Here is a 17,701-nt window from a genome sequence, read left to right as displayed (position 1 = left end):
TTGCTTTCATATGGTAACAGCGGTGATGCCCCTTACCTCCTTGCTGAATATTCCTGGAGCATATATCTAGTATTACGGTTGCGATAAGACAGATCAAAATGCTTGTGACTTTTTTGATAGAATGGTACTCTCTTGGACGACATGGTGGAATCTGCCACTGTTCACTATTCCTGTAAATTAAAAACATTACATTTCAATTTGATCAGAGCTTTCTGGCCACTTCATTACATCCTTCAGACTGAAATAGACTGTATGTAAAAATATTTGTTGAATGCCAGTGGCTGAAGCAATTAGGTTCACAAAATATGCACATCAAAATATATTAGATTAAATGTTTCATTTCACTTTTTTTAGGAGATGTGCATTTCCATCCTAAAAATGCTTAAAAATCCATCAATCAAGCTGCTCTTCAACTGACACAGCATAATATCAATGTCTTAGGTCCAATGCTCTTCATTTCACCATTTAATCATGTAATATTTACCATTCCCAAAATTTGGCCTAGGAATTGATATCTACAGTCAAAAATCACTCTTTACAATATTCATGCTTTTGTCCACAATTAGTTTCCACATAGAAACTATGTCACTTTTCCAAGATTATAGAATTGAAATCATGTTCACAGTTTCATAAGATTTATTCCTCCCAGTTTTTGAAGCAGTGTGGTTTGCTACATAGCTATTTTATTTTGATAGTGTAATTATGCTAATATTATCAAATACCACTCAATTACTTTCCCTGCAAAACATGGCCTCTACATCTTATACTGTAGGTCATTTAAACAATTCCTCACTGTTTTGTTTAGTTATGGTCACCATGCAATAACTGTCATATCTTTCTGTAGTCATTGTAAAAATGAAAAGATATATCATCAACATCATTTCACCATTTTTATTTTACTGACTTATTTTTAATGGATTTGATGGCATAACTAAAATTCCTTTTATCCTTTTACATACCCACGAGCTTCAGAACCTTCAAAAGATTTTTCATGTGTGCCAATGTACCCGGGGTATCAAACTGGCGGCCCACAAGCAGGATGCGTCACCCGCAGGCCACACTCACTCTGGCTCCACAAAGACAAAAAATGTCACAATACGTCACACTACATCACGTGATGTGATCGAGTTTGACACCCATGCAATGCACAATCTTTAAATAAATACTGTTTTGCTTTATTCCACCAAGAGGTCCTATATCTAAAGTGCATCTATAACTGTTTTTCTTACTGGATGCAGAAATTAGGGACATTGGCTAGATGGGATCCTCAACCAATGGCTAGAAAACATGGCATTTGCGGGGGGGTTGGTGCTCTCTGAGCTTGGTTGTTTCTTTATAGACCTTTCATTGCCAAACTAGATAATCCCATCAGTGAAAATGATCATCACTATCAGTGTGCAAGAAAACAAGCCAACTCAAAGAGCATCAAGGACTCACAATTCAATCCTGAGCTACAAATATTCTTGTCTATTGATAAATGGCAGATCCCTTAAAAGATTTTTCTTCCAAAACCTCCCTATAATCATCATTTGTTTTGCAGGCAGATTAAATATTTTATAAAGCAAAAATCTTTTGATTTATAGATCTAGATAAACCTTCTCAACATAACTATAAAAAATGAAATATTTCACATACATAGTCTGCTGCCCTCTCTGCCAACCTTTCCTACTTACATCTAATCTGGATTAAGATGATGAACCTTGTCTTCTGGAATGCTTGTAAAATATTTGCTTGGCTTATTTTAAATATTGTATAATTCATCACCACCATTGTCATCATTAGCATCACGCATGGATGTGATCATATCTAAGATGGGAAAGCCGGTGCAAGGAACGTTACTGTTTTATGTTGATGACAGACATTCACTGAATTAGACTTAAGCTAATTCCCAAGCATTAGAAGAATTCACTTTGCTAGCATGAGTCCTATTTCTGTAGACTCAAATCCAATGTTGCATATTTACTTTCATACTGTATGCGTGTGTATGTATGTATGTATGTATGTATGTGTGTATATATATATATGGTTAATAATGCTAAAAATATGAACCCTGGGAGTATTCATATCGAGAAATAAAATGAACACCAGGGTAGTAAAACTATAAAAGTTTAATTAAAAAGCGCCAAGCTTTCGCTGTCCCTGCCGGCATCATCAGGGCTTGATGGATGTTTGACCACCAGGGTATACCGAAAATCAACATGTACGGATAGGATTCTCCATTTTGAGAGCAACCATCCGACAGCCCATAAAGCCAGCTGTGTTAGAACCCTATTTAAGCGTGTGAAATCACATTGCAGCACTGCCAAAGCAAAGAGGGAGGAGAGAAACCATCTTTTCCAAATATGTAAGCGCAACGGGTATCTGGCAAAATTTGTTAACCGGTTCAGTAAATCATCTGAACCTTGGAATAACCCCGCACCCCAAGAACCCACACCCCAGACAACCATACGAGTTACCCTCCCCTATATCCATAATATCTCAGAGGCTACAGCGAGAATCCTGGCACCATACAACATACAAGTAGCGCACAAACCAAACCAAACGCTACGAGCAGCCGTTATGCGCCCTAAGGACCCGCTCCCCAGCATGGAAAGATCGGCAGTCATATACAAGATTGATTGTATGGACTGCCCATGTAACTATGTTGGGGAGACTGCCAAATGAGTAAAGACCAGGGTCCACGAGCATAAATTGGCAGTAAGAAGGGGGGACCAATATTCCCAGATATGGGCTCACATGGCAGAATTGGGCCATAGATTCAATTTCAGTGAAGTTAGCGTGCTGGCAAGTGACAATACCAAGGGAGGCCGCTTACTTAGGGAGGCGTGGCTCTCTAATAACAGCTCTATTAATCGGCACGTTGACCTGTGCCCAGCATATGTGGCGTTAAGATCGTGGAGTGCGACCAACCAGCTGCCCCATTACCGACGACCTAATAACAGCCCTAATAATATCAAGGAGAATATGTCAACCCCCCAACTGGCTCGGTGTAGGCTAGATGAGGAAGAGCAATTGCGGAGCATTCCTACCACTCTTACAACGCTAGCACGAACCCAAAGGAGCAGCAGAATGAACCTGGCAGCTTGCCTGCGCCTGGAAAGAAGCGAGGTAACTGATCTGGAGAGGAGGAGACGACCCCTCCACTCAGCTGAGACGGCTGGATTGAGGATGTGTGAAGTGCAGAGCGAAGCCAGCGACGGACTCATGGACGCTTTAGAGAGCAGGGGGAGGGGTGAATTGGGATGGGAGAATGCGCGAGAGGGTGGAATTTACGAGACCGAACTGTTGCGCCTTCCACCCATAGACTCCGAAGACCCCCACGATGCGCACATGGGCACGAGCGACGTTAGAAGGGAGAGGAGAGCGAAAGAGAAGCACGGCGGCACTCGAGAAGATCGTAATTCCACTACCTCCCCCAGACCGAGCCTCCGAATTATAACGCATGTGAAAGGAACACAGGAGGCTCAGGAAAGGGGGAGGAGAGTAAGATGACTGAATGTAATCACAGCCAGGGGACCGCCCCCCCAGTAGACAAACAATCCATCAACCTGTCCCAGATTACCAGCATATCGCAGCCAACTCAGAACGACTTACAGGATTGCCCAGATGACAGTTGGATGGGAGGAGAAAGTACTAAAGTTAAAAGAGAAGGCTATCGCAAAAAGAACAGCCGAGCGGATGATGATTGGGAAAGGAAGGGGAAGTGTACATTACCACTCAAACCTGATGGGGAGGATGGGCTGAAGAACAGAGATAATTTGAACGGTAGGGGAGTTATCCCACCCATCCCAGAATCGAAAGAAAGGAGGAGAGACGACAACACACACGTAACTAAGAGGAATAGGAAGAAACAAACCAATCAAGCGCAGTTGAATCAATTAGGCCCGGTGACGAGATCGAGGAGCCGGGCGCAGACTCTGACTTGCCTATAAAAAACTCTCACACTTTACTTTTATAGTTTTACTACTCTGGTGTTCATTTTATTTCTCTCTCTCTCTCTCTCTCTCTCTCTCTCTCTCTCTCTCTATATATATATATATATATATATATATATATATATATATATATATATATATATATATATATATATATCCAAATAACAGGAGCAGCTCTACCATTAGGCAGAATGAAAGACTGATTTGGAATGCCTCAAATCTATAGCGAAATATTTGTTATTTAACTTGCTGCTGTTGCAGATTTACTTCCAGAAAGACAGAAGGGCACATGAGGATTATTCTGCTTCAAGTAATACACTTACATGATCAGCTTTGAGTACCAGCCACTTTGAATTAGAAGGGGTACCATTTGCCAGTATCTCAAGCAGGGAACAACCTGGATTTGGTCTGTTATAATGTTTGTGTGGAAATGACAGGAGGAAGAGCCACAGCCCAACCAATGGTCTGATATATGAAATCTGAGTCCAAAAGAGTGGTGGGGATATAAGAAGTGCCTCAGAAGGGACCCTTCCTAGTTTTCTGGTAAGATAAGTGAGGGGGGATGTACTTTCAGACTTGCAAGATTTTGTTACTCTCACCTTACAATAAAGGTAATGCTAGTACTCATGGTTGGTGCTTCTTTTCTGGACTTCTTGTCTAAAGAAGAGTCTCCTACTTGAGCAGTGGGTTGGATTATAAGACTTCCAAAGTCCCTTCCAGCTCTGTTATTCTGGACTTCCTCAAGAGCTGCTATTCCAGCTTTGATGGCAGGTGAGGTCATGGAGGGTGACATAAGGAGCATGGCATATCGAAATACAAGCCACATCTCTTTGCTGTTTGCGGAGTGATGTGGCCCACATCTCCCAAAAATATAGAAGCTGAGATGAGACTCTGCTTACATTATGCCATCAAAAGCAATGAGAAGCAGTGCCACCGCACTGTCCAGATTCAACCTGTAAATTTCATTGAATGACAAACTACTTCTCCCCCTGTCCTAAATGGTTAGACTGTATATGCAGCATGGCATACATTACATTCTGCACTTAAGGTGATCAAGTTACGGTGGCTGCCAAAGCTTTTCCTAGGTCAGCTTCTACAAGGATATTGGAGCTGGATCATATTCCCACTAAAAATTAAGATTCAGTCCCTTTGACGGAATATAATAATTGACTTCCTCCTTATGAGAGACAAAAGACTAATTTCATTTCCCAGCAATAAGAGATCCTGATAGACAATTCCCATTAGTTCCCCTGGGGAAAAGAGAAGACCAGATGTTTCTCTGAGTCTTCTACAAACCACCAACCTAAAGGAGACAATAAAATAGAATGCCCATACCCCTGACTCACTCTAAATTTTCAGATACAAATAAACTCTATGTAAACCTCCATGACATCATATATATTACCCAGTCCAATTTGGAAAAAGGTAAAGAATTACTACCTAAACTACCTAAACATTGAAACTTTTCAGTCCAGAAGAAAAATGGACCTGGTGTATTGATGTTAATAGTCATATCTAAAAAACACGGTCTTGGAGAAAACGCCATGGCGACAAAGGCCTGTGGTATGCAGTCAGTATTATTCTAGGAAATATATCTAGGAATATTTCAAATACAGATAGTTCTTGATTTATAGCTGATTCCTTAGTTCAAAGTTACAATGGATACTTACAACCTGGTTCTGAAGTTCTGATGGCTAGACACTATCTGCGGTCACATGACCTCAAGTCAGACACTAAGCCATTTACAGCATCCCACAGTCACGTGACTACATTTTAGGATGCTTTTGCTAAAAACTGACATTTACTTCTGGATGTTGCCCAACCCAGCCCATAGCGAACCATTGGTTGGCTTAATGACTGCAGCATTTGTTTTGGCAGCCACTTTAAGTCATAAAATTGGGACAAGCAGGAAACTTGTTTTAAAGCCATCACCATTTATGGCCATGATGCACAGACTCCATTACAGTCATAAATTGAGGACTACCTGTATTATACAAATCCAGCAGCATTAATTGTATCGAGCGCTTTGATTGCCATACCATAATCCAAACATGAAGGTGATGTTAAAATGCAGAGTGTAACATGCTACAATGTTCACCAACAAGTTACTTGCAGGTATTTCTCCTTGCAACAGTTCAGATTGATATTAGCAAGGGAGAGAAAGGTTCAGCAAATGTAGATACAAAACAAGAATTCATGTGTTTGGTATTCCCCAGGAGAGTCCTTTTCTGCACTACAGCCAAATCAACTCTGCTGTGATGTTAGACTTTCTGTCTTCAAGCAATGAATCCCCCCAGCTATGACCAAACATTGCCATATGCAAGTTACTCTTCCTGCTGCAAGGAAAAGATGGGTGGCTTACTGTAATGTATTGGCCACAACTGTTTTAAATCACTTGCTTAAGGACTGACCTACATTGCTGTATTGTTTAACAGTTGCTGTTACTGAAAGCCAGACTGGCTGTCTCCAAGCTGACAATGAGGTTTGGGGCGGGAAACTGTTACTTTAAACCTATTGGTTTCCACCTAGAGGCTAACTGTATAAGTAGCTGTGCAGCAGCCTTTAAGGCTGCTTCTGTTCTGAGTTAATAAACTTGTTTGTTGTTTCAACACTCTGCTCAAGAACCAGAGATATAACACAGCCAGCTGGTGCTCTCAGATCATGTCTGAAAATGCTCCAATTTTGTAGGCCCATAATGACCTATTTTCAGGGGCAATTGAAACACCCCAATTATTTACTTTAATCTGCCCAAATCTTGATAAAACAAATGAGATATTTTTTAAATAAGTAGATGCAGGCCCATCATGCATTGTGACCCCTTGGTTCCCTGAAGCTGAAAAATTGGGAAGAAAAACATAGTCCTAGCTTCCACTTTAAAAGGGGGGGGAGTGCTTATTGCTGATATAGTGAGAGATATCCTGTGATAATGAAAAATTATGAAATTGTAATAGATCAAATCATGATCTTTATCAATAGAGGTCATCAAGGCAGAGCTCCTGTTAGCATTTAGAAGTCCATAAATGAATTAAAAGAGCATTAAGTTTTCAAATGGTGAAAACTGTTGAGAACAATAACTTCTTTCAAAAGAAGAACACAGTACAGGAAATCCATGGGACCGTTTTATAAAACAGCTTCTCTTGCACAAATGCCAAGGCTTGGAATCCTACCAAAACAAGTATTAATTAATTCCCGTGCAACTGTTTAGTGACCGTTTTGGGTGTTTCTTTAAACTGTTCTTTCTTAATATTTAAAAACATTTAAGTTTTTAAACTTAAAAAAAAATGTTATTTCTTGGATTATAAATTCTGCCTGCTATTACCATAATTGTTTTTAAAAAAAATCAGTGGACTAGCTTCATAAAACTTTGAGATGAATTTAGGTGGTTTGACACTTTAACTTCTCCTAGGAATTTCTTTTACCAGTTCAAGTTTGAAGCAACAGAGCTAGCGAGCTATTTCTCCCTCTCTGAGCAAAATGCAAGGAAATTTTATTTTTAGATAGTATATAAACAAGAAAGTGGAAAAAATGGAATTGTAGAGTGTAGGCAGAGGAATGAGCCTGCACGTCTGTTTCATTCACTGAGAATTTGTACATGCCCGTCATATATATTCATGCAAAACTACATCACTGCTGTTCTGTGCAGACTACAAAAGCAAATATGTATGCATATGGATCTACTGTGTTTCCCTGAAAATAAGCCCTAGCTTGATTTTGGGGGGTGGACTTAATGAAAGCTCTACCCAAAAATAAGACCTACTTTTGGGGCGAGGCACACGCCTAAAAATCAAGCTAGAGCAGAGGATGGGGGGTGGAACTGCCCCATGCGCCCTGCATTGGCTTAACGTTGCAGCCAGGCCTCCTGTGCCCCAACACCTGCCTCGCCTCGCCAGTTCACTTTTCTGTGGCTGCTTGTCACTCGCACACGTCACCCCCAGCCATTTCGCCACAGAGGCCTTCACGGAAGGCCTCTGCAGCCGAGAACCGAGCTCCAGATTGACACACACAGAGCTCCCTTACTGTGAACATGGACTCTTGCAAAATACTGTACCTGGGGTTACCCTTGAAAAGTTGCCAGAAACTTCAGCTGGTACAGAATGTGCTCCCAAAGAAAGCCTCTGCTGCACAAGCATTGGGTGCCAGTTTGCATCCGAGTCCAATTCAAGGTTATGACTGTTAAAATCCTACATGGCATAGGGCCATGTTACCTACACAACCGTCTTCATTCCATTACGTTGCTTTGTCCCACCCAATCAGGCAGGGAAGGTATGTCACAGACCTGATCAGTTAAAGAACTCCAACTGGGGAGGGGGGCTCCAGGAAGAGAGCCTTCCCTGCCATTGCCCCCTGCCCTGTGGAATATTCTCCCTCTAGAGGTGAGGCAGCCTCCCCCCCCCCTTCTGGCCTTCTGGAAAGGTATGAAAACGTGGTTCTACAGCCTTGCATGGGGAGCCCAGAAGAGTTCACAGCCATGGAGCTGGTTAGCAGTGTGAAAGCCCTTTCTTCGCTTTTTAAACTAATTGTAAAATTGTTTTTAATTATCTCTGCCTCTTTTTAAATTTTAACTTTGATATACTATTTTTATATTTCAGGATTTTATTGTATAACATCTAGAATCCCTCTCTACAAGGAGGATGGGCATTCCAAAATGATAAATTTGTGATAAATGAATAAATAAAGTAATAAATAAATGAGGGGGTCCTTAGTGCTCTGTGAGTTTGGTTATTTTCTTGCAGATATGTCATTATCCAAACTAGGTAGCCTCATCATTGTTAGATGTTGTGACTAGCACTGCCTAATTTGGATAATGAAACATCCGCAAGAAAACAACCAAGCTCAGAGAGCACCAAGTACCCACAGTTCAACTCTGAGCTACAAATATTCTCCTTTGTTGATAAATAAATAAAACCTTTTGGATTCATAAGGCAGCCAGGACGAGGATTGATAGGAACACTGGAGACACATAGTATGGGTCACAATCCCACTATGTAGATTGGGGAGGATGGTTCTCTACCCCATTTTGGTGCTCATAGACTAGAGTGTGAATTTTAATTGTCCCTGTTTTTTAAAAGATCACCTATTCCACCCAATACCTTGGCCCTTATGAATGATTCATAATTAGATACATTTTGCTGAATTATACTTTATTTTTATTTATTAAATTTACTGACCGCCCATCTTACCACAGCCTAACTCCAATTAAGATGAAATGCTTAATATCTTGGGTAAAAGAATATTGTGAAGTGAAGTTGTCATGGCTACACAATAATCATGCAAGTCAGATTACCACTGGTACACCTATCGTTGCCTGCAACTCATGGATAGAGGCACTTTTTAAAATCACATCTGTAAGAGAAAGTTATGGAGCTGCCCTTTCATCATATCCTGGGAATTTGATTTAAGAATTATGATGAATGGATAGACACCCTTAGAATGCTTCCACTAAACTTAAACATGCTGACAAAAGGCAATATTATTCTACCGTGCTCATGTGTTTTAATTAGCCCTGGAGCTAGGCTACCCAGCAACATAATTTAGATTCAGCTGAAAACACTCCCCATCAAATCCCATGCATAAAAATAGGCTTAAAGCCCACAGATCCCAAATGCCCTCTGAATATTCTGCATCCTTTTTATTAGACACTAAAGGATGTGCTAATCAGAGGAAGTCACTGCCACACATCCTCAATTTATGCTATTCTTCATCAGGACAGCTTTTTTTCATTGGCTCTTCTGCCTTTCTTCACGTAATTCTATTCTGCAGCAGGCAGAAATCAAAAATCAAATTTTCCCACCCATCAGGAGACCAAGGTTTTGGGGTTGTTGTTTTTTTAAGGAAATACAAAACTGTATCATGCAGTGAACGCTAGGAAGCGTCAACAATCAGAAATCCATCTTTTCAAAAAGAAGACTTCAAATGCTACGGGGGAAGAATCAGGATGTTTCTGTGGAAAATGGTCGTGAGTTTTGATAACTTTCGCTTGTTAGTTGAAAAGGATTCCTAGATAAATTCAAATGAAAACTTTCTATACCTTCACTCAGTTTCTAACTTTAGTCTTACTAGGTCTACAGATTAAATAAAGGAATAGTGAATGAAGCAGTGCTGAATCCCTTAATAAATACAATGCTATTTCATGAAAATAATAAAAAAAATCTCCTTGCTTGCTCCACTAACAGATCTAGAATTCAATGCCCCCATCAGTGATCTGCCTGATAAACTTCTGATTTTGACTTTTGAGTAGCACCTCTAAAGCTCCTCACATCCCATTGGCTTTAATTAAGCCCCTCAATAAATACACACCCATTATGTTATTCCACTGTTTTTTGTTTGTTTGTTTTTGTTTTGTTCTATCTCTGCCCTTAAATAAAAAAAAAAAGTCACTCAATGAAGAAACAGAAAAAGCGCTTTAGACAACCTGCGTTTTCTTCTCATTGGGACCACAATACAGTATATATGTATATATTCTAGAAAAGAAAGACTTACTTACTTAATTAGATGTCAAGACTGCAGAGCTGAGTGGGAGGCAGTCTGGCTCAGCTCTGGGCAAGGGAAAACAAAAATAATGTCTGAAGGAAAGCTGCTGCCCCTTCCCTCCCATTTATGGGTAGCTATTAATCTATATATAGAACCAATTGAGGAGCTCTCACAAACCAGAGATGGGTCTTTTAAGCAATGAACTATGACTTAGGTAAGTGGGGATGTCCTCGTTTCCCACCTTTGGGAAAACCCTTTCTTAGAGTGGAGAGAGCTTCCTATCTGTGCATTTTGTTGACGTAAAGAAAATCTTGGCAACTTGCCTGGTACATATATTAAATGCTACATGTGTGTGTGTGTATGTATGTATATAATCTCAGTGAATGTATTTCTCAACTGTACACATCAAATAGTTGGGGCAGCGCTGATAACGGTTAAAAAGACCAACTCAAGTCATTAAGTTTTGAAAATCGGATTAGTGCAGAGGCAAGATTTCTCTTGCGCCCGGAGTTGTAAGCTGATCCTCCCCAAAGTCTCTTTAGGAGCTGCTTGGATTATTAAAAAAACATTCTTGCCATATGTTAAGTCACATCATCTAGGTTTTTTAAAAACTGTGTGAACACAGGGAGAGATCAAGCTTGCCCACGAGACCATTGCTTAGCTCTAGTTTCCGTCGGAGATGCCAGGCCTTCACTATTGCTAACTTGACAAGAGATACTTTTTTTTTTTTTTTTGTTAAATCCAGCTGCTGTCAAAATATTCAGTGTGCCAGAGGAACATGAAAGAGGAAAGCACAGAATGAGGGAAAAAAGGAACATAAGAGGGTTTGGGTGAGCTAGTGACCACAGATGCAGTAGCAATAATATTGTAAGCAGCCCAGAGTTACCATGTGATATGATGGGTGGCTAATACATTTTACAAATAAAGTAATAAATAAAATAATGAAACAAACCATCTTCAATACTTCCAGTCTCATAGTTCCAATGGAGTCTTAAATGCAGGCATAAAGTAGGAGTGGAGAACATGTGGCCCTCCAGATGTTGTGAAGAAGGCATCCTAGCATCCCTCACCCTTGGTCATATTGTTTGGGTCAGGTGGATGTAACAGCTAAACATCATTTGGAAGCCAGCATTGTATTGTGGCTTAAAGCCCAAACCCTAAATGTACATTTAGAAAGAAATGTAATGTGCAGTCAGATACCCATATATACAGTAGACAGAATCATGTAGTCCTCGACTTACAACTGTCCATTTAGTAATTGTTTGAAGTTACAATGTGACTTACGACTTTTTTTCACATTTACAACCTTTGCAGCATCCCCCTGGTCATGTGATCAAAAGTCAAATATTTAGCAACTGCCTCGTATTTGTGACAGCTGCAGTGTCCCTGGGGTCATGTGATCCCCTTTTGTGAACTTCTGATAAGCAGACTCAGTGGGGGAGCCAGATTTATTTAACAACCATGTTAGTAACTTAACAATTGCAGTGACTCACTTAACAACTGTGACAAGGAAGGTCATAAAATGGGGCAAAATTCACTTAACAACCATCTCATTTAGTAACAGAAAATTTGGGCTCAATTGTGGTCATAAGTTGGGGACTACCTGTATTACGTTCAGTGAAATGTGCTTCTGTGGATGTCGAAGACTGCAGCGTTGCCACAAATTTAACCTGGCTAAATTTGGGCCACAATGCTGTCAAACGGTACTCAAGCCCTTGCCCGATTGTACCCAGCCTCAGTTAAATTGTAAGAAAAGACACAGAAAGAAGAACTAGAAGACACATTTGTTAATTCATGTAATTCAAACACTGGGTTTCCAGTCATAAGATATTGTTACATATGGATGTGCAGAAGAGTGGAGACAAAAGGCAAGTAAGTGCCTGACAGAAGTATAAATAAGCTTCATTTGGGATTACACAAGATAAAAGTGGCATTCCCTGAAAATCAAGATGAATGTGCTCTCCTGTGGCATATTTAGAATCATAAAAATACAGAGTTAGAAGTGTTCATTTGGGCCCTTCAATGAAATAAAATGGATCTTTCCACAGAGGATGCCTAAATCTGGAGCAAGAGCTTTCTCCAGATTCAAGTCTCCCATAGAATCATGTCCATCGTCTTCCATTCATCTGTTTGGCCAGATTTGTTGAATGGAATTTCAACAAATTCTCTGTTGAAATTTCTGGTAATTGATACATGATTCTGAAGATCAATCAATCAATCAGAATAGAACTGGAAGGGACCTTGGACATCTTCTAGTTTTCTTAAAAACCTCCAGTGATGAAGCACCTACAACTTCTGAAGGCAAGTTGCCCCACTGGTTAATTGTCCTCACTGTTAGGCAGTTTCTCCTTAATTCCAGGTTGCTTCTCTCCTTGATTAGTTTCCATTAGTTGCCTTCTGGTGCTTTTGAAAATAAGTTGACCTCATCTTCTTTGTGGCAGCCCCTCAAATACTGGAATATTGCTATCATCTCACCCTTAGTCCTTCTTTTCTCTATACTGGCCACACCCAATTCCAGCAACCATTCTTCATATATTTTTGTCTCCAGGCCCTTAATCATCTTAGTTGCTCTTCTCTGCACTTTTTCCAAAGTCTCGACATCTTTTTTGTATTGTAACATAGTGACCAAAACTGGATACAGTATTCCAGATGTGGCCTTATTAAGGCTTTATAAAGCAGTACTAATACTTCAGGTGATTTTAATTCTATGCCTCTGTTTATACGACCAAGGATTGTATTAGGTTTTTTGGCTGCTGCCGCACACTGCTGGCTCATGTTTAAGTGATCATCCACTAGAACTCCACAGTTACTGTTTGTGAGCCAGGTTTCACCCAATCTGTACTTGTACCTTTGTTTTTCCTGCCTAGGTGTAAAACCTTGCTTTTCTCCACATTGATGTTGCTGGATAAGGTCCATTATTCAAATCTGTCAAGATCTTTTTTGGTTTCTGAGTTTGTCTTCTGGGGTGTTGGCTATTCCTGCCAGCTTAGTATCATCTGCAAATTTGATGAGTTCCCCTTCTATTTCTTCATCTAAGTCATTTATGAAGATATTGAAGAGTGCTGGGCCTAAGACAGAAGCTTGTGGTACCCCACTGCTTACTTCCCTCCATGTAGATGTAGTACCATTAAGTTGAATACAGTTTAACAACCAGTTACAAATCTATCTGGTGAGGATCCTGTCTATCCCACATTTTTCTAGTTTACCAAGAGGTAGGTTGTGATCTACTTTGTCCTTGCTGAAGTCTAAATATACTATGTCCACAGCATTTTGCTGGTCTACTAAATTAGTCACTTTGTCAAAGAATGAAATAAGATTGGTTTGGCATAATCTATTTTTAACAAACCCATGCTGGCTACTAGTTATAACTTTATTTGTTTCTAGATGTTTACAGATCTGTTTTTTGATTATTTTTTCCAGTATCTTCCCAGATATTGATTTTAGACTGATTGGTTTGTAGCTTCCTGGATCTATTCCCTCCCCCCCCCCTTTTTTTTTTTTTTAAGATGGGAACCACATCAGCTCTTTTCCAATCCTCAGGTAGTTCCCCAATGCCATCAGTGCTTTTTTAAAGATATTGTACAATGGTTCTGAGATAACATCTGCCAGCTCCTTCAGAACTCTGGGATGTAATCCATTAGGTCCTGGTGATTTATATTCATCAAGATCAGACAGGTATTCTCTTACCATATTTTGCTTATTTTAATTTTTTTTATTTCTATTCTACCTGTATCTGATGGATGCAGCAATATCACTTTAGGATCAGTCATATCATTCTCAGAAAAACTGATTTCTTTTCTTCTCTTTTTAGATATTTCCATCCTTCAGTTATGTAAGGTTAAAATCAAAGAGTGAGACTGAGCCTTAGTGTCATTCCAGCACAAGAGGGACTCAAAAACGTCTCCCGATATGGAAGAATCCTCTCCCCATTTCTCATGCCTTGCTTCATTTTCTCCTTTCACCTGATGACTAAAGGGTACATCAGATGATACTATGTAAAAGTAGCATCCTGTGTATGATACTTTGTTGTACAAGCCTATGAATTAATCATTTCAAAGGGCCTGTAACTTTTGCTCAGTTAATAAATAACATGCTATTTGCCAAGCATCCAAATTTTGATCAGGTGACCATGAGGATGCTGCAACGGTCGTAACTTGCTTTTTTTCAGTGCCATTGTAACTTCAGTCATTAAACAAATGATTGCAAACCAAGGACTGCCTGTATGAGAAAAGCTGTAGAAGGCAGTGTAACCAAGGGAGCTTTAGAACCAAGCCACTCAATCCTTCATTTCTTTCCTGGCCTGGGTTAGGTCTAGGGCAGGGGTAGGCAACCTTTGCTCTTTTATGACTTGTGGACTTCAACTCCCAGAATTCCTGAGCCAACTATGTTGGGAGTTGAAGTCCAGGAGTCATAAAAGAGCCAAGGTTGCCTACCCCTGGTCTAGGGTTAGTCCCAGTGCAAATACTAATTTCCAAAGAGTTTTTAGATCACTAAAAGGTGCAGATACGCCTTTGCTTCTTACCCCAACAATCATACAGGTTGTCCTCGATTTGCAACCATTTGTTTAATGACCAAAGTTACAACGGCACCAAAAAAAAAAGGCAACTTACAATTGTTTTTTCACACTTAAACTATTGCAGCAACCCATTGGTCATGGAATCAAAATTTGGACATTTTGGCAATTGACTCATATTTATGACGGTTGCAGTGTTGTAACCTTCTGATAAGCAAAGTCAATGGGAAAGCCAGATTCACTGAACACCCGTATTCATAACCACTGCACTGATTCACTTAACAACCAGGGCAAGAAAGGTCGTAAAAGGGAACAAAAGTCACTTAACAACTGTATTGCTTAGCAGCAGAAATTTGGGGATCGATTGTGGTTGCGAGTTGAGGACTATGCAATCAATGTACTTATTCCCAGTATTATACTTGCTAATATATAATAAATTCCTCACTTTTCTAATGAAATTTTGTGCCACTTATCCTCTGGATTTGTTTCAGCAGCATAAGAACCATTTTCATGCCGATACCTTCTAACATCGTGACACGTTGAGCTCCAAGCATTCCCAGCTAAAATGATGATCCCAGGTCATACTTGCTCAGAATTTGCAGAGCTGGAGACCAACATCTCTAGAGGGTACCAGAAAATACCACACATGATTTTAGGGAAGGAAATAAGCCCAGATGAACCACCTAGAGTCGATAACGGTTGAGAAGGTAGATGGATTGCATAAATTATACAAATAAAAATGAAACATAGCAAGAGGATAAAATGATCTCATGTGCCGGGTACATAAAAGGTTTCATTTTCCTCGCTTAATAAACAGTCTATAAGGTTTGATATATATTTCCTACATGATTTTCATCTAATTCCTCCCTATTCCCTCCCAGATGGGATAGGATGTGTGGCAGCAAAGACCCAGAGTATTAAAATCCAATTCTGAATATTAGCCATCCATTTCAGTTTCACTAAGACTCAACCAGGCTGTAAAAACCACATATGCTCTTGGAAGGGGAAAGTGAGAAAATATAAACAGTTGCATTTAAATTATTGACATTATGCTCTGGTCAAATCTGTCACTGGCAAACCATATTTCTGTCATCCCACTCTATAGCCATCCTATAAATTCACTAGGATGTGAATTTTCACCTCCATTCAGATGTTCCAAGTCCCGTGGCTATGGGCAATAGCTCTCAGCTGTACAAAACATTATGCTGAAAAGAATTTTAATGATTTGTTTGTTGTTGATCGAAGGGAGGTCAGCAACGAAAGGTATAACATGGGGGCGCGGTCTCACTCCAAGCTCCTGGATAGGTTACATTCAGCAATTCTTTTTTGAATACCACAGCATGTTCTCTCCACTGTTAGAAGGTCAGCTTTATGTTGTCTTGCCAAATTAGAGAGAGCTTCTAAAGCAAGAAGAAAAATCTTCAAAAGTTTTAGTTGGTGCTTAAAGTACTATCCTAACAGTTACCATGAAAGACACAGTTATTAGGCAAACATGCAAACTGAGACATCCAAACTGGTAACCAAATAGTACCTTACTTTATGGGCATAAGAAACTTTGTATCTGTGAACAGTAGACTAGATGTTCAGATAGTCCTTGTTTATCAATTGCCTCATTTAGTGACCGATTGCCATTATGACAGTGATGAATAAGTAACTTTACAACCTTGCACTTATGACCTTTGCAAGTCTGTAAAGCAAAGGAAAGCCAGCGTAAAATCATAAGCATAGTTGAGGTTTTACTTAGCAACAGCTTCACTTCATGCTGAGTTGCCGATCCCAATTGTAGTCACTAAACAAGGACTATCTGGATTTGTCTACTATGTGCAATAAAATATTAGGGTGATGGGATGTTGTTGGGATTCCCAGGAAGGAGCAAGTTCATTCCAGAGGACCAAGAGACAAGGCAATTTGTAGGAGAGAAAGAAGTTGAAGACTGCTCCTCTTTAATAGTTCCCAAAGTATATAATTTACGGTCCAAGTAATTTACGGTCTTTAGTTTGGCAAGATTTCTATCTATAAAGGTAAGAAACAATAAAGAAATCTGCTTAGAAAACTTGTCGGTCCTTGGTTTTCAAAGCCTGACAATTAGCACACCTGCTTAAGCATAACTTGTAAATGTGGTTATTGAAGAATCCAGACAAGTAAATGTGGGTGGTAACTTAATTGCTTGATTGATGGTGGGCTTTTGCAAAATCCCAGTATTGTGAAGATCCCAAACCACTTATTCAGAAAAGATTTTCCTTGATCATTATCTAATTAAAAAAAATAGACCTTGGGGAGTAAATCGTTCCTACTGATGTTTTGTTGGATTGCAAGAAATCTGGGAAAATCAAGGAACAAGGACTTCTTCTTCTTCTTGTGCCATATCCGTTATCGGATGTTGGCGATCCTGTTTTTGTCAGCAGCCGCACAAAAAAATGCTGCTGAGTTTTGTCCAAACCAGTCCCTTAGATTTTGAAGCCATGATGTTCTTCTTCTGCCTGGACCTCGTTTGCCTTCAATCTTTCCCTGGAGGATTAAATGGAGTGTGCCGTATTTTTCTGGGTGTCGCATCACAAGTCCGAAATATTCTAATTTTTGTTTTTTAATTGTTTTGATGATTTCCCTTGGCTTTCCCATGCGGCTTATCACCTCCTCATTTCTGATCTTGTCAACCCAGCTTATATGTAACGACCACCTGTAAATCCACATTTCAAATGCTTCTAGTCTCTGCAGGTGGCCTTCTGTCAGAGACCAACTCTCTGTTCCATAGAGCAGAATAGAAAAAATATAGCATCTGACT

At 39.9% G+C, this 17,701-nt stretch overlaps 1 protein-coding gene across 2 annotated transcripts in view; it reads right to left on the bottom strand.

Annotated features, from left to right (window-relative positions):
* MYOM2 (myomesin 2) overlaps positions 1 to 10,553 on the bottom strand; it is an 89,748-nt gene extending 79,195 nt beyond the window's left edge. The window contains exons 1-2 of one of the 2 annotated variants that reach the window (XM_039322599.1): positions 10,420 to 10,553; positions 37 to 170 (exon numbers count right to left, since the gene is read on the bottom strand). In XM_039322599.1, coding sequence (XP_039178533.1) covers positions 37 to 143 — 107 coding nt within the window. In that variant the 5' untranslated portion in view covers positions 144 to 170; positions 10,420 to 10,553. Of the gene's footprint in view, positions 1 to 36; positions 171 to 10,415 lie in introns of both variants that reach the window. The other variant, XM_039322600.1, reaches the window with a different exon arrangement.
* Between the last annotated feature and the right edge of the window lie 7,148 nt (positions 10,554 to 17,701).

The sequence above is a fragment of the Crotalus tigris genome, unplaced genomic scaffold (genome assembly GCF_016545835.1).
Source record: "Crotalus tigris isolate CLP2741 ecotype Arizona unplaced genomic scaffold, ASM1654583v1 scf7180000024117.2648584, whole genome shotgun sequence".
NCBI classification, from domain to species: Eukaryota; Metazoa; Chordata; class Lepidosauria; order Squamata; family Viperidae; genus Crotalus; species Crotalus tigris.
The sequence above is the reverse complement of the archived record's forward strand: the minus strand, read 5'-3'. Positions and strand labels throughout refer to the sequence as shown.